This window comes from Leucoraja erinacea, chromosome 17, assembly GCF_028641065.1.
Source record: "Leucoraja erinacea ecotype New England chromosome 17, Leri_hhj_1, whole genome shotgun sequence".
NCBI classification, from domain to species: Eukaryota; Metazoa; Chordata; class Chondrichthyes; order Rajiformes; family Rajidae; genus Leucoraja; species Leucoraja erinaceus.
Window position 1 is genome coordinate 34,157,315 of NC_073393.1, and position 19,748 is coordinate 34,177,062.

Genomic DNA, 19,748 nt, shown 5'->3' on the forward strand with positions numbered 1-19,748 from the left:
GATAGAAAATGGATATTTCGATAGCACCTGCAAAGAGGTGGAACATCGTAACGTGTCGCAAGGAACTGCAGATGCTGGAATGTCGAGTAAAGGGCCTGTCCCACGAGCATGCGACTCCTTGCGGCAAGCGCGAACCTAAAGGGCCTGTCCCACAAGCATGTGACTCCATGCGGCAAGCGGGGCCAGTCCCACTTCGATCGCCGGAGCCGTATAGAGTTGTGCGGAGCTGGTCCCGACATCGCGTGGGGCTCCGAAAACATTTGCGCGGCAATGGCCTGCCGGCCCGCAGCCGCCTCGACGCCGTACGTCACGCGCGAACTTCCCGCGGACTTCGCTCGAACTTCATGTCACTCACTCGAACTCCGCGCGGCCCCCGCTTCTGGTTTGGTCGCACTGGCCGCATGGAGATGCATGCTCGTGGGACAGGCCCTTAACGCACAATGTACTCAAGGGTTCCGACCTGAAACATCACCCATCCTTTTTCATCCAAAGATGCTGCCTGACCAGCTGAGTTACTCCAGCATTTAGTGTATATCACTGGAGCAACTCAGTGGGACGGGCAGCATCTGTGGGGGGAATGGATAGGCGACACTTCTTTAACTTAGTAATTGAATTGTGCTGTAACATTGACACCAATGAACCGTCATATTTGGGTGTGAAGAACTCAAGCTGTGACATGATGTCCTCAACCCACACAGGGAGAAGTATTTAACGCAAAGTAGGCGCGGGAGTGGTGGAGGATTGGGCCGAAATCCAGGATGAACAAATGTTCTCACAAAAGGAGGAACCTATCAGGATGCTGTTGGTAACATTAAAAAAACCCGGCATGAGATATGGATGTGGAGAACCCAGATGTGGAGAGGATGTGTCCACTCGTGGGAGAGTCTAGAACTAGAGGTCATAGCCTCAGAAATAAAGGACATTCTTTTAGGAAGGAGATGAGGACAAATTTATTTAGTCAGAGGGTGCTGAATTTGTGGAAGACCAAGTCAGTGGATATTTTTAAGGCAGAGATAGATAGATTATTGATTAGCATGTTTGTCAGATGTTATGGGGAGAACGCAGGAGAATGGGTTAGGAGGGAGATAGATCTACCATGAATGAATGACGTAGTAGTCTAAATGGGCCAAATGGCCTAATTCTACTCCTATCCCTTATGACCTTATGAGAAAGTTGTTAAATATTCCTGGCCCGTCATCCATATCTGATGTGGAGGGGGGGGGGGGGGGATGATTGAAAAAATGCTAGAGATGGAAAGGAGGCAAAAAGTTGGCAAAAGGAGACCAAATGTAAGAAAAAAAGAGGCAAAGAGACAAAGGGGCGTTGATGATGAGGGAAGAGGTTTGAAAGAGAAATGAAATGTAAACTTAGTGGAAGGGATGTAGGTGGCAGTGGGCAGGGGGGTTAAAGGGGGACGGGATAGTGGGGAAATGGTGCACACCAGGGAAAGGAAAGAGGGGAGTAGGATGTTACCTGACTTTGCAAACTTCCATGAGACCCTTTTAATCGCCTCTTCCCACTGAGTATTGCCACAAATCTTCTTTAATCTTTGTATTTGTGACAGAATGAGAACAATATCTTTCACTTATTGTGAGATTATTCTTATTAATAGTGCCTCTTAATAACATAGAACAGTACAGCATAGGAACATGCCCTTCGGCACACTATGTCTGTGTCGAACACAATGCCACGATAAACTAACTGCATCTGCCTAGACATGATCCATACCCCCTCCTCCATTACCTGCATGTCCATGTGTAATCCTGGTCATTCAGCAGCCAAGGAACATTTTTTTTTGTGTTGGTAGGAACTGCAGATGCTGTTTTATATTGAAGTTAGACACAAAATGGTGGAGTGACTCAGCAGGTCAGGCAGCAGCTCTGGAGAAAAGTCACACTTTCTGTGTTTAGCTCTCATGAACCTACCTGGATCACCATGTAATAGATGAGGAAGAGGAAGTAAACTACTTCAGCAGCAACAACAAAAATGTGCAGCCCATCAGTGTACTGATAGAGACGGATACTCTGAAAATCGGCGTGCGTAAAGAAAGGCCCTGCAAATACATATCGGTACATTGTTTAACATAACTTAAATATTTTTGTTAGTGGACATTGCACAAGGGGATCCAGACTCAATTTTCAGTTACATAATCGGGATTTGGAAATGTCCTCGACTGCCATGCATCTTTGCTAAAGGCCAGGCCCCCTCTCCCACAGTGAGAATCAGTCATGCTATCATATTTATCGTTGCTAACACCAGCATGCTTCATTAATAGCTATTTAGTTGATCTTGAGTATAAATCCCCATCTCCATCTGTTAGGTTTGGCTTAGCAAAATTGGCCAAACCTAATTCTTTAATCAAGGTAAAAGCAGAATATTGCCTGTAAATCCATCTAGTTGAATTTGAAAGTCAAATGACTTTTTTTGCTGCAGGTTCAAACCTCAGACAATGTTGTAGAACAACTTTTTGAAGTGGTTATGCAATGAGAGAGAATAATTTATTCTTGCTGCCTCCACCTCTTCCCATTGACCCCAGGCCAATGCAAGGTATGTAACCAATCCAGTATTTCAAGGTCCTCCCAGATGACAGGAGTGGGTAGGTGCAATAAACGTTGTGCTTATCCTCGTGTACAATGCCTAAATGTTCAAGAAGGAACTACAGATGCTGGAAAATCGAAGGTAGACAAAAGTGCTGGAGAAACTCAGCGGGTGCGGCAGCATCTATGGAGCGAAGGAAATAGGCGACGTTTTGGGCCGAAACACTTCTTCTTTGTCTACCTTCAATGAACTAAAAGTGCCTATTTAGCAATCCTTTTTCTTTTTTTCTGTGGAATTCTTTGCCACAGAAGGCTGTGGAGGCAAAGTCAGTGGATATATTTAAGGAAGAGATAGATAGATTCTTGATTAGTACGGGTGTCAGAGGTTATGGGGAGAAGGCAGGAGAATGGGGGTTAGGAGGGAGAGATAGATCAGCCTTGATTGAATGGTGGATTAGACTTGATGGACCGAATGGCCCAATTCTACTCCTATCAGTTATGATATTTTATGAATTCTATGTCAAGTCAAGTCAAGTTTATTTGTCACATACACATACGAGATGTGCAGTGAAATGAAAGTGGCAATGCTCGCGGACTTTTGTGCAAAAGACAAACAACAAAACAACCAAACAAATTATAAACACAATCATATCATGTGTGGTTATGTATAATTTATATATAATCTATTTTGTCGTTGTTGTTGTTTGTTTGTGTCTATGTGCCTGTGATGCTGCTGCGAGCAAGATTTTTCTTTGTACCTGTACCTCACCTCTCAGACATATAACTTGAACATTAACCAAAGAATCCTCCTGGGCCACCCGTATTGAAGCAATGAACAAGAAAGCACAACAACACCTCTACTTCCTTTGAAGGCTTCGGAGGTTCAGCATGTCCCCTGCAATTAGATCCTAATGCTAGTCACCACTTCCCAGAGCCCTACAATAGTATTCAATTTAGGTCACTCTGCTATAGGAAGCATGTTGTTAAGCTGGAAAGAGTGCAGAGAAGATTTATGAGGATGTTGCCTGGACTTGAGAATCTGAACTAGAGGGAAAGGTTGGGCAAGTTAGGATTTTACTCCTTGGAGTGCAGGAAGCTGAGGTGTACAAAATCGTGAGGGGAAATAGATAGGGTGAATGCACAGAGTCTTTTACCCAGAGTATGAGAATCAAGAACCAGAAGACAGAGGTTTAAGGTGAAGGGTCAGAGATTTAATAAGAACCTTCGGGGCAATGTTTTCTCACAGAGGGTGATGGATATATGGAACTAGCTGCCACAGGAAGTAGTTGAGGCAGGTACTATAACAACATTTAAAAGACTTTTGGACAGGTACATCATGGATTGGAAAGGTTTAGGGGGGTATGGGCCAAATGCAGGCAGGGAGAACCAGTGTAGATGGTGGGCATCCTGGTTAGTATGGGTAGGTTGAGGTTTGTGCTATATAACTCTATGACTCTATTGGATACACTGCTATATATCTGAACTTTAACTTTGTTTCTCTCATTGCACATTATGCTATTTATTACGAATCTCTTTAATTATGGGTTATGTTTTCTTTTTTTGTGACTTGGACCACATTTGGAAAATGCAACTGGAGACATTTGCATGTTTATAATAAACTCACACTGTAGACTTTTTTTTAAAGTGTTGCCATCATGTTTGACACTCTGGGTGCCAACAAGGTGAAAATATTCAAAGTATCAAGTATCTATTCTTACCCACAGCATTACTTTCCAGTATTAACGTGGCAATACAGAAAAGATTCACATTTGCATTGTAGACTGTGAATTCCACAAAGATGGCTCTTGTGTAGGTGTCTAGCCAGCTATTATCAAACATGTATTGAAGGACTCTGTGGAATAAAGGAAAATATAACAGGTCATTAAATATGTAATTAAATTGCATCAGCTGTTTACATGTCCTGCTCACCTCAATTCGGATTGCTTTACCAAGGTTCCTCAGCTGAGATATTGGTTAATCAACATCAGCAGACCAAACACACTGGTCAACATCTTACTTCAAGATTTTTTGGTTGGAAGTGAAAAATGAGGAAGTGAAATGAACGTGCTCACTGTGACCATGTGGATTTAGTCTATGATGCTCTGGTTTCCTCTCACATCTCAAAGACGTGCAGGTTTGTAAGTTAATTGGCTTCTATTAATTTCCCCCTAATGTGTAGGGAAGTGGATGAGAAAATGGAATGGGTGTGAATGAGTGATTGATCTGAGTAGATGTAGGTTAAGTAGGGGCCTATTTCCAAGCTGTATCTCTAAACTAAATAAAATTACAATATATTTGGAAATTACCCTAACATAGTGTAACAACATAATTTTAGTTAACTTGCCTTAGCACGCTTCTTCCTGTGTAAAATGACCAAGAATGGTGTTAGTAACAATTATTACACATTTGAGTCAAGTGTGATTTTCAGTTTTCAGTCTGGAAAAATAAGAGTTCTCATTTACTTACAGAACAGCCAGACTTTGGTCAGCCAATTTCTCCTGAGATAGTGCCATGCTAAAGTATTATCTAAAGGACAACACTTAAATGGCATTCCTTGTCCTGAGTGTAATCCATGAGCTCCTGTAATACAAGCACTTTTTTCCCTCTTCATTACATTGCCTACAGATGTCATATGTGTGTAGGAAGGAACTGCAGATGCTGGTTTAGACCAAAGATGGATACAAAATGCTGGAGTAACTCAGCGGGCTAGGCAGCATCTCTGGAGAAAAGGAATAGGTGACGTTTAGAGTCAAGACCCTTCCCGACCCGAAACATTACCTATTCCTTTTCTTCAAAGATGCTGCCTGACCCATTTCACTTACTCCAGCCATGTGTCTATCTTCGATGTCAAACATATGATTGTTTTATCTCTCCTCATTTCAGGCTGGTATTGTTGATCTCTATCATGTTTCACAATTCATCACTTCCTTCAACATCTGGATGTTCATCCAGTCTCCACACTCAAGCAAAGAAGACTTTATTTACTTTTCCTTCAGCCAACAGCAGCAGGTGGAGCAGGTATTGGGATTTACCTGCAGTGTGTGCTTTCGCAAGGTACAGGCATACCCAGAAAGTACATGAGTATTTATAAAGAACTTCACTGCCACGCCTGGCTCCAGCCCATAAACTCTGCAAGGCTATCTTGCACAATGAACGCACTTTGTTTTAATCAACAGGTGCCAAAGATAACCTCCTTGAGGCTAAAGATAGACGCATATAGCTGGAGTAACTCAGCAGGACAGGCAGCATCTCTGGGTGACATTTCGGGTCGAGACCCTTCTTCAAAATTACAAAATTCTTAAGGGGTTGGACAGGCTAGATGCAGGAAGATTGCTCCCGATGTTGGGGAAGTCCAGGACAAGGGGTCACAGCTTAAGGATAAGGGGGAAATCCTTTAAAACCGAGATGAGAAGAACTTTTTTCACACAGAGAGTGGTGAATCTCTGGAACTCTCTGCCACAGAGGGTAGTCGAGGCCAGTTCATTGGCTATATTTAAGAGGGAGTTAGATGTGGCCCTTGTGGCTAAGGGGATCAGAGGGTATGGAGAGAAGGCAGGTACGGGATACTGAGTTGGATGATCAGCCATGATCATATTGAATGGCGGTGCAGGCTCGAAGGGCCAAATGGCCTACTCCTGCACCTAATTTCTATGTTTCTATGTTTCAGACTGGTTAGGGATAAGGGAAACGAGAGATATAGGCGATGGTGTAGAGAGAGAAAGATCAATGAACATCCTTGAGGCTAATCATTGACATGTGTTAAAGTTTACAACACATTACCTGGGGGCACCACATTAAAACAGTTACTGTCACTTTTGGCATGGACCACACAGTGAAACCTGTCTATGCTGTTCCATCAATTTGCAATTGATCATCCCGGTCGGTGTGAGGCTTCACTAACAGCTTTTGGGTGACATGCAAATGTGTTTTAATGGCATTAAATTGCAAAATAATTTCTAGATTCCAACAGCCTTGAAAGTGCTGCATTAACAAAAACTGTCCATGTAAGAGAATCAATAGATTCACAGAATCAATAGATTCAATCTTGTTCTAAAACACCATCATTCATGTCTATAACTTCGTTGGAAAAGCGAATACATTGCACAGAGAGCAAAGTAACATGAATTCCAAACAGGTGGCAGATTGGTAACAAAACATTAGAGCTACAGTATGGAAATAGGCCCTTCGGCCCACCAAGTATGCACCGACCATCGATCACCTGCACACTAGGGACAATTTACACTTTACAGAAGCCAATTAACCTACAATTCCTTTTCTCCAGAGATGCTGAGATTAGTTCCAACTTTTTGTGTCCAATGGCACGATGGCGTAGAGCTACTGCCTCAAAGCGCCAGAGACCCGGGTTCGATCCCAACTACGGGTGCTTCTCTGTACGGAGTTTGTACATTCTCCCCATGACCTGCGTGGGATTTCTCCGAGATCTTCGTTTTCCTCCCACACTCCAAAGATGTACAGGTTTATAGGTAAATTGTCTTGGGGTAAATATAAAATTGTTCCTAGTGTGTGTAGGGTAGTGTTAATGTGCGGGGATCACTGGTCGGTGCAGACTGGGTGGGCCAAAGGGCCTGTTTCCTCGCTGTATCTCTAAACTAAACTCAACTAAAGCAAAAGTATCTTTGTTTAAACCAACATCTGCAGTTTCTTCCTGGACATAAACGTGTTGACTTTGCAAAATGGATGGCTTCGTAGGTATTCAGAATATTCAGTTACCTGTAAGCATCCTGTGCATCTGCACCCAACTCTGCAACGTAGCCACCGCCTCTGTACATGGCATGTTTGCCCCACACGGGATAACTCCGCAATTCACTTTGGCTTTTGTATTGCCAGATGTAATCCAGGCTTGAGGAGTTCTGAACGGCAGTCATGTTCCAGTGAAGACCATAGACAGACATATCCTCATTATCCAAAGAGTACTGGCCATGACATTCTTCCACGGTGCTCCTCAGCTTTGCTGGTATGCGGCAGCCAATGTTCTTTATCCTCAGTTGTCGAATGCGGGCAGATCCGACCAGCTTCGAGTTGCCGTCAGTGACAAATCCTGAAATTTGGAACAAATATTGATGTTTGTACTGGTTACCCTTTTTTCTGGTTGGAAAAGTATAAAAGGAAACTTATTACCTAAACGGAGAGAGATGATAAAAATCGGACGTACAGATGAATCTATGTATCCTAGTGCATGATTTATAAAAGGCAGGTATAAAAAATAATCAGGAATTCTAACTGAATTTTCAAGGGTGGCACCGTGGTGCAGCTGGTAGAGCCACTGCCCCACTGCACTAGAGACCTGGGTTCAATCCTGACATCAGGTGCTGCTTGTGTGGAATTTGCATGTTGTATTGTATTGTATTGTATTCAAATTTATTGTCATTGTCTCAATTTGAGACAACGAAATGAATTTCCCTTACAGGCAGTATCATTTAAAAAAAAAAAAAAAAAATTAAAAAATTAAAAAACAAAAATCATAAAAAGAAAAAAAAAAGTAAATAATAAATAAATAATAAAACATTTGGGCAACAATGTTCTCTCTGTGACCGCGTGGGCTTCCTCCGGGTGCTCCGGTTTCCTCCCTCGTCCCAATAAAATGTGGGGTTCGTGGAGTTGCTGCCACTTGAGACTTGCTGAGTTGGCCTCTGTAAATTGTCCCGAGTGCTCAGGGAGTGGATGCGAAAGTGGGATGAAATAGAACTAGTGTTAACGGGTAAAAAAAAAGACACAAAGTGCGAGAGTAAGGTCAGGCTGCATTTCTGGAGAACATGAATAGGCGACATTTCGAGTCAGACTCTTCTTTAAAATGATTGTAATGGTGGGGGTGGAGGGAGCTGGAAGGGAGATGGCATGGGACAAAAACAGGCAAGTGATGGGTGGATAAAGGAATTAATATAATCATTTATTGCTTGGAAAACTGAATACAAAAATAATGGCATTATGCCTTGTTTATATAAGAGATTGATCAGCATTATTGACGGATGGATATGAATCGTAATATTGTTTACTCGGCTGATAACTAAATGGGCGGATTATCGTTTGAGGAAATGTTGAGCAGGTTAGGTTGTACCACTGGAGTATACGGGAATGAGTGGGTGGAGCAGTGGGTGCTTGATTGAAACATACAAGATCCTGCCAGCTCTTCACCGTATGGATTTTGAGAGGGTGTTTCTTTAGGCTGGAAAAGTCACTGTTTAAAATTAAGGAGTGGTCCATTTATTTCAGACACGAGCCAATGTTCCTTTCTTTAGAGGACTGTGAGTCTGTGGAGCAGAGATATCTAGGTTCTTCATCAGCAAGGTGACAAAAGGTAGGCAGGAATACGGAGCTGCAATTACAATCAGCTCTCATTTAATATCATCCATTGTCTTGTTCCATATATTTCCTGTCGATCTTCAGTTCCATTTTACCCTGGCTAGGCTAACTCATCCCATTGATGTGAACTCTCATCCATCTGGAAGTTCAGGTTGCTGCTTGTTCATATCCATTACAAATCACAGCATGATATGATGATAATTTAGGAGATTGAGAGGGGATCTTATAGAAACTTACAAAATTCTTAAGGGGTTGGACAGGCTAGATGCAGGAAGATTGTTCCCGATGTTGGGGAAGTCCAGGACAAGGGGTCACAGCTTAAGGATAAGGGGGAAATCCTTTAAAACCGAGATGAGAAGAACTTTTTTCACACAGAGAGTGGGTGAATCTCTGGAACTCTCTGCCACAGAGGGTAGTTGAGGCCATTCATTGGCTATATTTAAGAGGGAGTTAGATGTGGCCCTTGTGGCTAAGGGGATCAGGGGGTATGGAGAGAAGGCAGGTACGGGATACTGAGTTGGATGATCAGCCATGATCATATTGATGGCGGTGCCTGCTCGAAGGGCCGAATGGCCTACTCCTGCACCTAATTTCTATGTTTCTATGTTTCTATGATGAATCTTACCCCACTATTCTCCCAACACATTTGAACCAAACACCTCGTTCCCCTGTAACAGAGCCAGCATTTCCTCTTCCTTAGTTATGTGCTGGAGAAAATGCAAGTCAAGGAAGAGTTCTCGGTTGCATTTCAAAAACCCTCTCTTCTTTCCCTTTATGCTAATGCTAGCTTCAATATTTGGGTAACGAAGGTCTCCCAATATCACCAGTCTATAGTTCCTATAGATTTCTGTAATTTCCCTGCAGATCTGCTCCTCTGTCTCCCTTGCACGGTGCAACACAGCAGGTAGCTTAATCATAGACTTTCTGCTACTCATTCCCATATATATATATGTACATTATGAAGCAAATGTTCTTTGGTGATCAGAAATATTTGACAGTTGTACAGAAATGCCAGCTCTGTGGAGAGTGAGACTAAACGGTGTAAACTTTTCTCTTACTGATGTTATATGTACACAGAAGAAAGCTACATGCACTACTTTCCTTTCTGATCATAATAATTAGGATCAGCTCTGGTGAAAGATTATTAATCTGTAATGTTTGGTCTTTTTTTTTCTCTCCACAGATGCCGCCTAACTTGCTGAGTATTTCCAGGATTTTCTATTTTATTTAGGAAGTGATTTATGGTGCCTGGAACATAATGTCAAGTTGATGATGGAGGCAGGTACGATAGTGGCAATTACGAGATTGGTCAATAGGCACATACAATGGATGGATAAGCAGTGCCGGATTTAGATGAAGAGAGGCCCTAAGCTGTTCCACTTGTGAGGCCCCCAACGACCGGACAGCCATGGCAGCCAAATCTCCCACAATTCAAAGCGAGGGAGAAAGTGCCCAGCGCCGACCAGTTGCCGTTGCAGTGCGCATGGCGGCCAATGATGTGCTGGCCGTGGTTGTGCGCATGTGCAAGGCGGCCTGCCGTGCCGGCGGATGAGGAGCGAGCGGAGCCCGGCGGCCCGGACACGGATAGCGGGGGGAGATGGAGAGAGAGAGAGATAGAGGGGGGCCGCCCAGAGTTGAACGGTAGGTGTTCTGCCTTGGCCGGAGGCCCCCCTAGACCTCGAGGCCCATCAATTTTTTCGGGGGGGCCCCCTAGAAAGTGGGGTCCTAAGCTATAGCTTGTTTAGCTTATACGTAAATCCGGCACTGGGGATAAGGATTACATGCAGGTAGCGATTAGTTTAACTTGGTATTATGTCCAGCATGAACATTGTAGGTCAAAGAGCTTGTTCCTGTGCTGTACTGTTCTATGCAGGAGGAACTGCAGATGCTGGTTTAAAAACCGAAGATGGACACAAAAAGCTGGAGTAAATCATCGGGTCAGACAGCATCTCTACGAAAAGAGGAATAGGTGACGTTTCGGGTCTGAAGAAGGATCTCGACCCAAAACGTCACCTATTCCTTTTCTCCAGAGATGCTGCCTGACCCACTGAGTTACTCCAGCTTTTTGTGTCTATCTTCTGTACTGTTCTATATTTTTTGTTCTATGTTTTGGACGATGTGACTCACCTGGGTAGAAGCCAAATAAGTTTGAAATAAGTGTACTGTTGGCCCATTTGAAGAAAGACTGATAGCTCAAGATGTCATCAAATCCGCTGGTGAAGCTGTTTTGAATGGCTTTGTTGAGGTAATAGGAATTTGAATCTCGCTGTCCATAAGCAACCAACAGCAACATCCACATAAATCCCAAATATGCTGCAACAAACAAAATTTAATGTCACGAATGTAGAAATTTGCCATTGAGCTATTGTTGCGATACAATACTGAGGATAATTTAGATTAATTGTAACATCAAGTAATCTAACTTAATCAATCACCTAATTTCATAAAAATGTATAAATATGACATAAATGTGTGGTCTATTGTTTCTTGTTCCCCACTTTCATTCTTACAGACATTGAATTTGATCTAATAGATTTGTAGAATATTTTCTCTGGACCCTTAATAAATAGTCCAGCAGAAAATGGAAAAATAAAATATCTTATTATAGAAAGTGCAGCATTCAATACGGTAATATGTAAATTTGAAGCACTATTTAGTTTAATTTAGACCTACAGCTTGGAAACAGGCTCTTCAGACCGCAGTCTATGACACCCAACGATCACCCATTCACACTAGTTCTATGTTATCCAATTTTAGCATCCACTCCCTGCACATTAGAGGCAATTTACAGAAGGCAGTTAACCTACAAGCCCGCACATCTTTGGGACATGGAGGGAAACCAGAGCACCCGCGGGAAACCCATGCGGTCACAGGGACAATGTCCAGATTCCACATAGACAGCCCCTGAGATCAGGATCGACCCTGGGTCAATGTCTCTGTGATCTCCCTGTATATGCTCCCCTTAGGCCAAGTCATTGAAAGGCACGGCATTTCCTTCCATTGCTACGCAGACGATACCCAACTCTATCTCCCCCTGAAGCCCAAAAACCAATCAAATCTGTTTAACCTTACCCACTGCCTCGAGGATATAAAGTGTTGGATGGCCCAGAACTTCCTCCAACTAAACGAGAGTAAGTCTGAGGTCATCCTTCTCGGCCCCTCGGACTCAATCAAAATGATAGCGGGCAGCCTTGGAAGCCTTACCCCACTACTCAAACTTCACGTCAAAAACCTTGGCGTGATATTTGACTCAGCACTGAAATTTGACAAACAAGTCAATGCCGTGGTAAAAGCTAGCTTCTTTCAGCTTCGGACGATAGCTAAAATAAAACAATTCCTCCAGTTTGATGACCTGGAAAAGATCATCCACACATTCATCTCCTCCCGCCTAGATTACTGCAACTCCCTTTACACTGGCATCAGCCAATCTTCCCTGTCCCGCCTGCAACTGGTCCAAAACGCCGCAGCGAGACTCCTGACGGGCACCCGAAAAGGGGACCACATCACCCCGATCCTGGCCTCTCTCCACTGGCTCCCTGTGCGGTTCCGTATAAACTTCAAGATCCTCCTCCATGTCTACAAAGCCCTCAATGGGCTTGCCCCCACCTACATAAAAAGTCTTCTCACCCACCACTCCACCTCCAGGCCCCTCAGATCGGCCGACTTGGGGTTGCTGAATATCCCACGGTCTAGGCATAAGCTCAGGGGCGACCGTGCCTTTGCGGTTGCAGCCCCTAGACTGTGGAACAGCATCCCCTTTCCCATCAGAACTGCCCCCTCCATCGACTCTTTTAAGTCAAGACTAAAGACTTATCTATACTCCCAAGCCTTTCCTGACGTCCTCTGAGTGAGGGCTATATGTATATATGTATGTAGTTTGTTTTGTTGTGCTATTCTTATAACAAATGTAAAGCACTTTGGCCAACGAGAGTTGTTTTTTAAATGGGCTATATAAATAAATGTGACGACTTGACAGCAGCTATTTCAGCATCACGGTGTTGCCCCAAGTACTTCAACATATTTGTGACATATCGTTTGTCAAAAGATAAGCTGGAAATGTTTATATCAATATAACAGGAACTTATGATCATCAACTCCTTGGCCAAGTAAGTACACAAATAATTCTAAGAAAGTTAACGTTGTGGTACAGTTTATCACCACTTTAGGATGAGTACAGCAATGATCAATTTAGTCTTAACGAGAATGATCCTGGGGATGATTGGGTTAATGTATGAGGAGTAGAAACGTAGGAACTTAGAAAATAGGTGCAGGAGTTGGCCATTCGGCCTTACGAGCCAGCACCGCCATTCAATATGATCATGGCTGATCATCCCCGATCAGTATCGCGTTCCTGCTTTCTCCCCTATATCCCTTGATTCCGTTAGCCCTAAGAGCTGCTGTATATCGAACTCTCTCTTGAAAACATCCAGTGAATTGGCCTCCATTGCCTTCTGTGGCAAATTCACGACTCTCTGGGTGAAAATGTTTTTCCTCATCTCAGTCCTAAATGGCCTACCCCTTATTCTTCAACTGTGACCCGTGGTTCTGGACTCACTCAACATCGGGAACATTTTTCCTGCATCTAGCATGTCAAATCGCTTAAGAATTTCATAGGTTTCTACTAGACCCCCTCTCATCCAGTGAAGATAAGCCTAGTCGATCCATTCTTTCATCATATGTCATCGTGGCATAGTGTTTGCTGGCTCTGGGCCTGTACTCACTGAAGATTAGAAGGATGGGGGGATCTCATTGAACCTACCGAACAATGAAAGGTCGAGGTCGAGTGGGCAGAGAAAGAATGTTTCGTGTAGTGGGAGAGTCTGGAACCAGAGGGCACAACCTCAGAATAAAAGGATGTACCTTTAGAATGGAGACGAGGAGAAATTTGTTTAGCCAGTGGAGATTGATAGGTTATTGATTAGTAAGGGTATCAAAGGTTATGAGGAGAAGGCAGGAGAGTAGGAATGGCAGGAAAATATAGATCATCCATGATTGAATGGCGGAGTACACTCGATGGGCCGAATGGCCCAATTCTGCTCCTATGTCTTGTGGTCTTGTGGCAGTCTACGCGTGATTTGTAAGCACATTTACATTACAGTTGAATTCATCTGTGTTTTTGTTTTACAACTATAGCTCAGCAGAGAGGCTCCAGTGCATTAAGGAGAAGCAAATGACTCATCAAAAGGCTCCCAGCAGCAATTAGTCAATTTATAGAAACAGGAGGTCGATTCAATTCAGAATTCCTGCAGTTCTCTGTGGCCTTAACCTAATTTAATATGAAGTCAAGAGGAACAAGATCATTCTGCTATGAAAAATAGGCAGGTGAATTTAGTCTATTCAAGTGCAATTTCCTTCACTTAATAATTCCTTCACATTATGCGATAGATTGCACGGTGGAGCAGCGGTAGAGTTGCTCCTTTACAGCGCTTGCAGCGCTGGAGATCCGGGTTCGATCCCGACTATGGGTGCTGTCTGTACGGAGTTTGTACGTTGTCCCGGTGACCTGCGTGGGTTTTCTCTGAGATTCTCGGTTTCCTCCCACACTCCAAAGACGTACAGGTTTGTAGGTTAATTGGCTTGGTGTATGTGTAAATTGTCCCTGGTGTGTGTAGGATAGTGTTAGTGTGCCGGGATCGCTGGTCGGCATAGACTCGGTGGGCTGAAGGGCTTGTTTCCGCGCAGTATCTCTAAACTAAGATCATTTAAGACGTTTACACCCTTTAATCCATGGTTTTACAGTATTTTATCTCCCTTCAATAAAGCATCAGTTTCAACGTGTGCTCTGGCACGAAATCTTCACTTGAAAAAATGCTCACACAACTACTAATATTAAAAAAAGACCCTCGATATTTCAAATGCTAGGATCTGGAGTAACATTAATATTATTACTATCATTAATATTAAACTAATTTAGCACTTCTGAATGAGTGGAGTTGATTAAAAAAAGCAAGCATCCATGTGGTGTTTACTTACCCAATATCTCCTTGATCAAGCCAAACACTTTCTGCTCTTTAACAAGATTCCTCTTCATGTGCTCCACTTCCTTCTGAGGTGGTGGCTGATAGATATTGCTGCTGCTGTCCCTACGAGCAGCCAGAAGAACACTCGGGTCTACCACTGAAAACAACATGAAAATGTCACTGCTTGGAAATGGAAGATATCACCTTCTTCCTTGTGAAGCCCATTGTCACCTATTTACATATAACATAAAACGGGAACAGGTCCTTCGCCCCACAGTATACGCACCAAATATAATGCCCTTACATAATCTATAACCCTCCATACCCTGCATATCCATGTGTCTATCTAAAAGTCTCTTAAATGCCACTATAGTATCTGCCTCCACCATCACCCCCAGCAATGCGTTCCAGGCAGTCACTACACTTTGTGTAAATAATTTGCCCCAAACATCTCCTTTAAACTTTGCCTCATTGTGCCCTGTAGCATTTGATATTTCCACCGTGGGAAAAAGGTTCTGACTGTCTCCCCTATCAATGCCTCGCATAATTTTATAGACTACAGGTCTCTCCTCAACCTCCGGCATTCCACAAATAACAATCCAAGTCTGTCCAGCCCCTCCCCTTGTTATACCTCCTCATCCAGGTATAATTTTAATAAACCTCCTCTGCATCCTGTCCAAAGCCTCGATATCCTTCCCGTAATGGGGCAACCAGAACTGCAAGCAATACTTCAAATGTGGCCAAACCAAAGTCCTATAAAGCTGCTTTGTGATTTCCTGACTCTTATGCTCATAAAGGCAAGCATATCATATGTCTTATTTACCATTCTATCTACTTGTGTTGCCACTTTCGGGGAGTTGTGGACTTGGACTCAAAGAACCCTCTGTCCATCAATGCTGTTAAGGGTTTTGCCATTAATTGTATTAATTCCCCTCATTACATTTGACATCCCAAAGTGCCTTACACTCACTCGATTAAACTCCATCTGCCATTTCTCTGCCCATATCTTTCCATTCCTGACCTGATTGCATTGAACTGTATTGATTTATGTTCATAAGTGATAGGAGCAGAATTAGGCCATTCGGCCCATCAAGCCTACTCTAACATTCAATCATGGCTGATCCATCTCTTCCTGCTAACCCAATTCCCCTGCTTTCTTCCCATAATCCCTGGCACCCATTCTAATGATATCTCTGTCTTAATAATATCCATTGACTTGGCCTCCACAGCTTTCTGTAGCAATGAATCCACAGATTCATCACCCTCTGACTAAAGAAATTCCTCCCAATCTCTTTCCTAAAGGAACGCCCTTTAATTCTGAGGCTATGACCTCTGGTCCTAGACTCTTCCATTAGTGGAAAAATCCTCTGCCCATCCACTCTATCCAGGCCTTTCATTATTCTCTTATTCATTGTGTCCTGTCAACTTGGTTCTGTATTGGTACAGGACGATCCCTTCCCTCCAGAACAAACAGCTTCATTTAAGGATTAAATTTAGCCAAATTAAATTTTCATCTGTCTTTGATCATATACGCCATTTACCACAGGAATTCAAAGATTGAATCCCAAACATTCACTTCATTTATTCTGACTAAGGCATTTGCCCTAATTACTTGAGCATGTTAGATCTAAAGGCTAAGCATGGACTATTACATCTGGCTGGAGTTTGCGTGGATCGGAACAAGAGGAAAACAAGTGTGTTAAAGAAAGAGATTTGGACTGAGCCACTGATTTGCATAACATTTGATACTGCTTCCATTTTGGGCCTATATTGAGGACTTGATCACCATGCTGGAAGTATAGCCGGGTAACATCTTTCTTTTCATGATCAGTGGTCAAAGGTAGGATCTCAAAGCGTAGAGGGTAAGATCCCTAGTAGCACACGAGGACTGGAGAAGTCACCTGAAGTGGAAAAGGGGCTGTCAATTGAGCTTTCTCCTTCATCTTCAGGTTCGACCTTCTTCAAAACCAGAGCAAAGAAAGCAGCAAAACCCAGCACCTGAAAATGCAAGTAAAATATTACTTAAAATTATATTGAATCATATTTGTTCCTATAGAGTCATAGGGTTATAGAGCATAGAAACAGGCCCTTTGGCCCAACTTGCCCATGCTGACCAAGATATCCATTCTTCACTAGTCCCACTTGCCTGTGTTTGGCCGATATCCCTCCAAACCTATCCTATCTAAGTATCTGTCCAAATGTATTTTTAAATGTTGTTAAAAGCTCCTCTGGAAACTGGTGAGTTTCATATACTCACTAACATCTTTGTGAAAAAAATGCCCCTTAGATTCCTTTTGAATCTGTCCCCCCTTACCTTAAAACGATGTACTCTGGTTCTTGATTCCCCTACTTTGGGTAAAAGACAATGTGCACTTACCCTATTTATTCCCCTCGTGATTTTATATGCCTCTGGAAATCACCCCTCTGCCTCCCGTGCTCCAAGGAATAACATCCTAGCCTGCCCAACCTTTCCCTATAGCTCAGCTTGTTCAGCCCTTTAAGTCCTGACAACTTAAATCTTCTCTGCATTTTTTTCTGGTTGGACAACATCCTTCCTTTAGCAGGGTGTCCAAAACTGAACACAATACTCCAAATGCGGCCTCACTAACGTCTTGACAACTGTAACATAACATCCCAACTTCCATACTCGAGACACTTTTCATTTTAAAGGACCTCATCCCTTTTCATACCTCTGCCATTTGTGCCAACATGTACAACCACTTCTGACTGCCCGCCCTTCCCCTCGAGAATGCCATGCAGATCTCTGTAACATCCTGGAACCTGGCACCAGGGAGGGAGCAACACACCATCCTGGAGCCTTGATTTCTGTAACAGAATATCGGGTCTGCCCCATAACTAATGCATCCCTTACCACTATGGCTCTGCCTGACATTACCCTTTGCCACTATGCCTGAGAGCTAAGCACATTCCCACAGTTCTGACCTGCTGCTCACCCCCTATCAACAGTATCCAACGGAGCATATCTGTTTTGAAGGGGAATGGTCACAGGGGGACACTTGCACTCTCTTTCCTTCTGATCACCCATCTTCTCTCTTCCTGTACCTTACGCTTGACCACCTCACCATAACTCCAAACTGCAAAGCTCTCATTCTCCCAGATGATCCCAAGGTTGTTCACCTGCAGCTCCAGTTCCCCAATGTGGTCCATAAGGAGCTGCACTTGGATGCAATTCCCACAGGTGTAGTCATCCGGGATACCAGAGGTTTCCCTGACTTCCCATATCCTGCAGGAAGAACATCGTGCCATACTACCTGCCACCACTGCTGCTCAAAATAAACACAATCACATACAAGAAACAGCAGACTGAACCTTTCCCTCCTGTGCCCCTATGTTCAGCCTCCCCACCAAAGTCTCACACTTTACTCACAAAAGCCTCACACTTACCCACAACCAGAGAGCAATGCTGAACCACTATCTGCCACTTTGGTGACCCTCGTACTATCCTTGATCGGACTTTGCTGGCTTTACCTTGCACTAAACGTTATTCCCTTATCATGTATCTATACACTGTATATGGCTCGATTGTAATCATGTATTGTCTTTCTGTTGACTGGTTAGCATGCAACAAAAGCTTTTCACTGTACCTCGGTACACGTAACAATGAACTAAATAAACTACCATTCATTCCGCACTTCCTTCAACATAGCCTCTCTCCTATCATGGCCGCTCAATAGGCCACCCCACTACACCTTGCCTTCTTTTTATTGACTGCTCAATTAGCCACTTTTGATCACTCATCCAATTCAACAGCCTTCCTTTTGAACTTTGGCTTTGCAATGTGTCCAATGCATTCAGGGTTGTTAAGTCATTCATAAGTGTTCCAAAATTATTTGGAAGGCTAATCATAATCATCATAATAGTACTATATTAGCCAAGTATGTTTTGCAACATACGAAGAATTTGATTTGCCTTACAATAGATAATAGACAATAAATAGGTGCAGGAGTAGGCCATTCGGCCCTTCGAGCCAGCACCGCCATTCACTGTGATCACGGCTGATCATCCACATTCAGTACCCCAATCCTGCCTTCTCATCATATCCCCTGACCGCTATCTTTAAGAGCTCTATCTACAATCACAAATAGTAACAAGACACCCAAATGAATTTTTAACATGAACATCTACCACAGTGATTCCCCCACATTCCTCACTGTGATGGAAGACAAAAAAATGTTCAATCTTCTTCCCCTCTTTGTTCTCCCGCAGTCGGGGCACTCAAATCTTCCGTCGTCGGGACGATCTTGACTCCCGCAGCCGGCGGTCGAGCCCTCCGTATTGGGGCGTTCAAGCTCCCGCATCGAGGGGATCTCAGCTCCCTCACGCCGGGCGATCGGACCCTGGGTCGGGGCTGGTCGAACCTCGTGTGGCTTGGAGCTTCCCGACATCAGCCCCTACCCGAGAATGCGAGCTCCTCAATGTTGAAATCCGCAGGCTGTTGGTTGGAGCGTCGATCCCAGGCAATAGATCACAGGCCCCGATGGCAAGTCTATCGCCACGCGGTGGGGCTCAAAGTCAGTCGCGAGCAAGGCCACCAGCTCCATGATGTTAAGTCGCAGAGCGACCGGAGATACGATCCGGAAAACAATCGCAAGGTAAGAGATTGAATAAAGTTTCCCCCGACCCCCTCCCCCACCCCCACATAAAACAAACCGGAGAACATCAACACATACTTTTAAAACACACTAAAAAGAACAAAAATGCCGAAAAGACAGACAGACGGTTGACGAGGCTACCATCGCTGACGGTGCCACCCGCCGGCTATAGAGTTCAACAAAAGTTGAAGTGGAATTGAAGATGGCAGTTTTCGGAAGGTGATACAATTTGCCACTGTTTATGCTGTATTGATTCAAAGTTATCAGTGCCATCCCAAATGCTCCACCTCCACTTTGAATGGTTATGGACCAGGGAT

At 43.6% G+C, this 19,748-nt stretch overlaps 1 protein-coding gene across 1 annotated transcript in view; it reads right to left on the reverse strand.

Annotated features, from left to right (window-relative positions):
- LOC129705508 (polycystic kidney disease protein 1-like 2) overlaps nt 1–19,748 on the reverse strand; it is a 131,778-nt gene that overhangs the window by 12,756 nt on the left and 99,274 nt on the right. Inside the window, exons 33-38 of the mRNA XM_055649095.1 lie at nt 16,720–16,816; nt 14,832–14,975; nt 10,986–11,171; nt 7,269–7,596; nt 4,256–4,389; nt 1,926–2,053 (exon numbers count right to left, since the gene is read on the reverse strand). Coding sequence (XP_055505070.1) covers nt 1,926–2,053; nt 4,256–4,389; nt 7,269–7,596; nt 10,986–11,171; nt 14,832–14,975; nt 16,720–16,816 — 1,017 coding nt within the window. The remainder of the gene's footprint in view (nt 1–1,925; nt 2,054–4,255; nt 4,390–7,268; nt 7,597–10,985; nt 11,172–14,831; nt 14,976–16,719; nt 16,817–19,748) is intronic.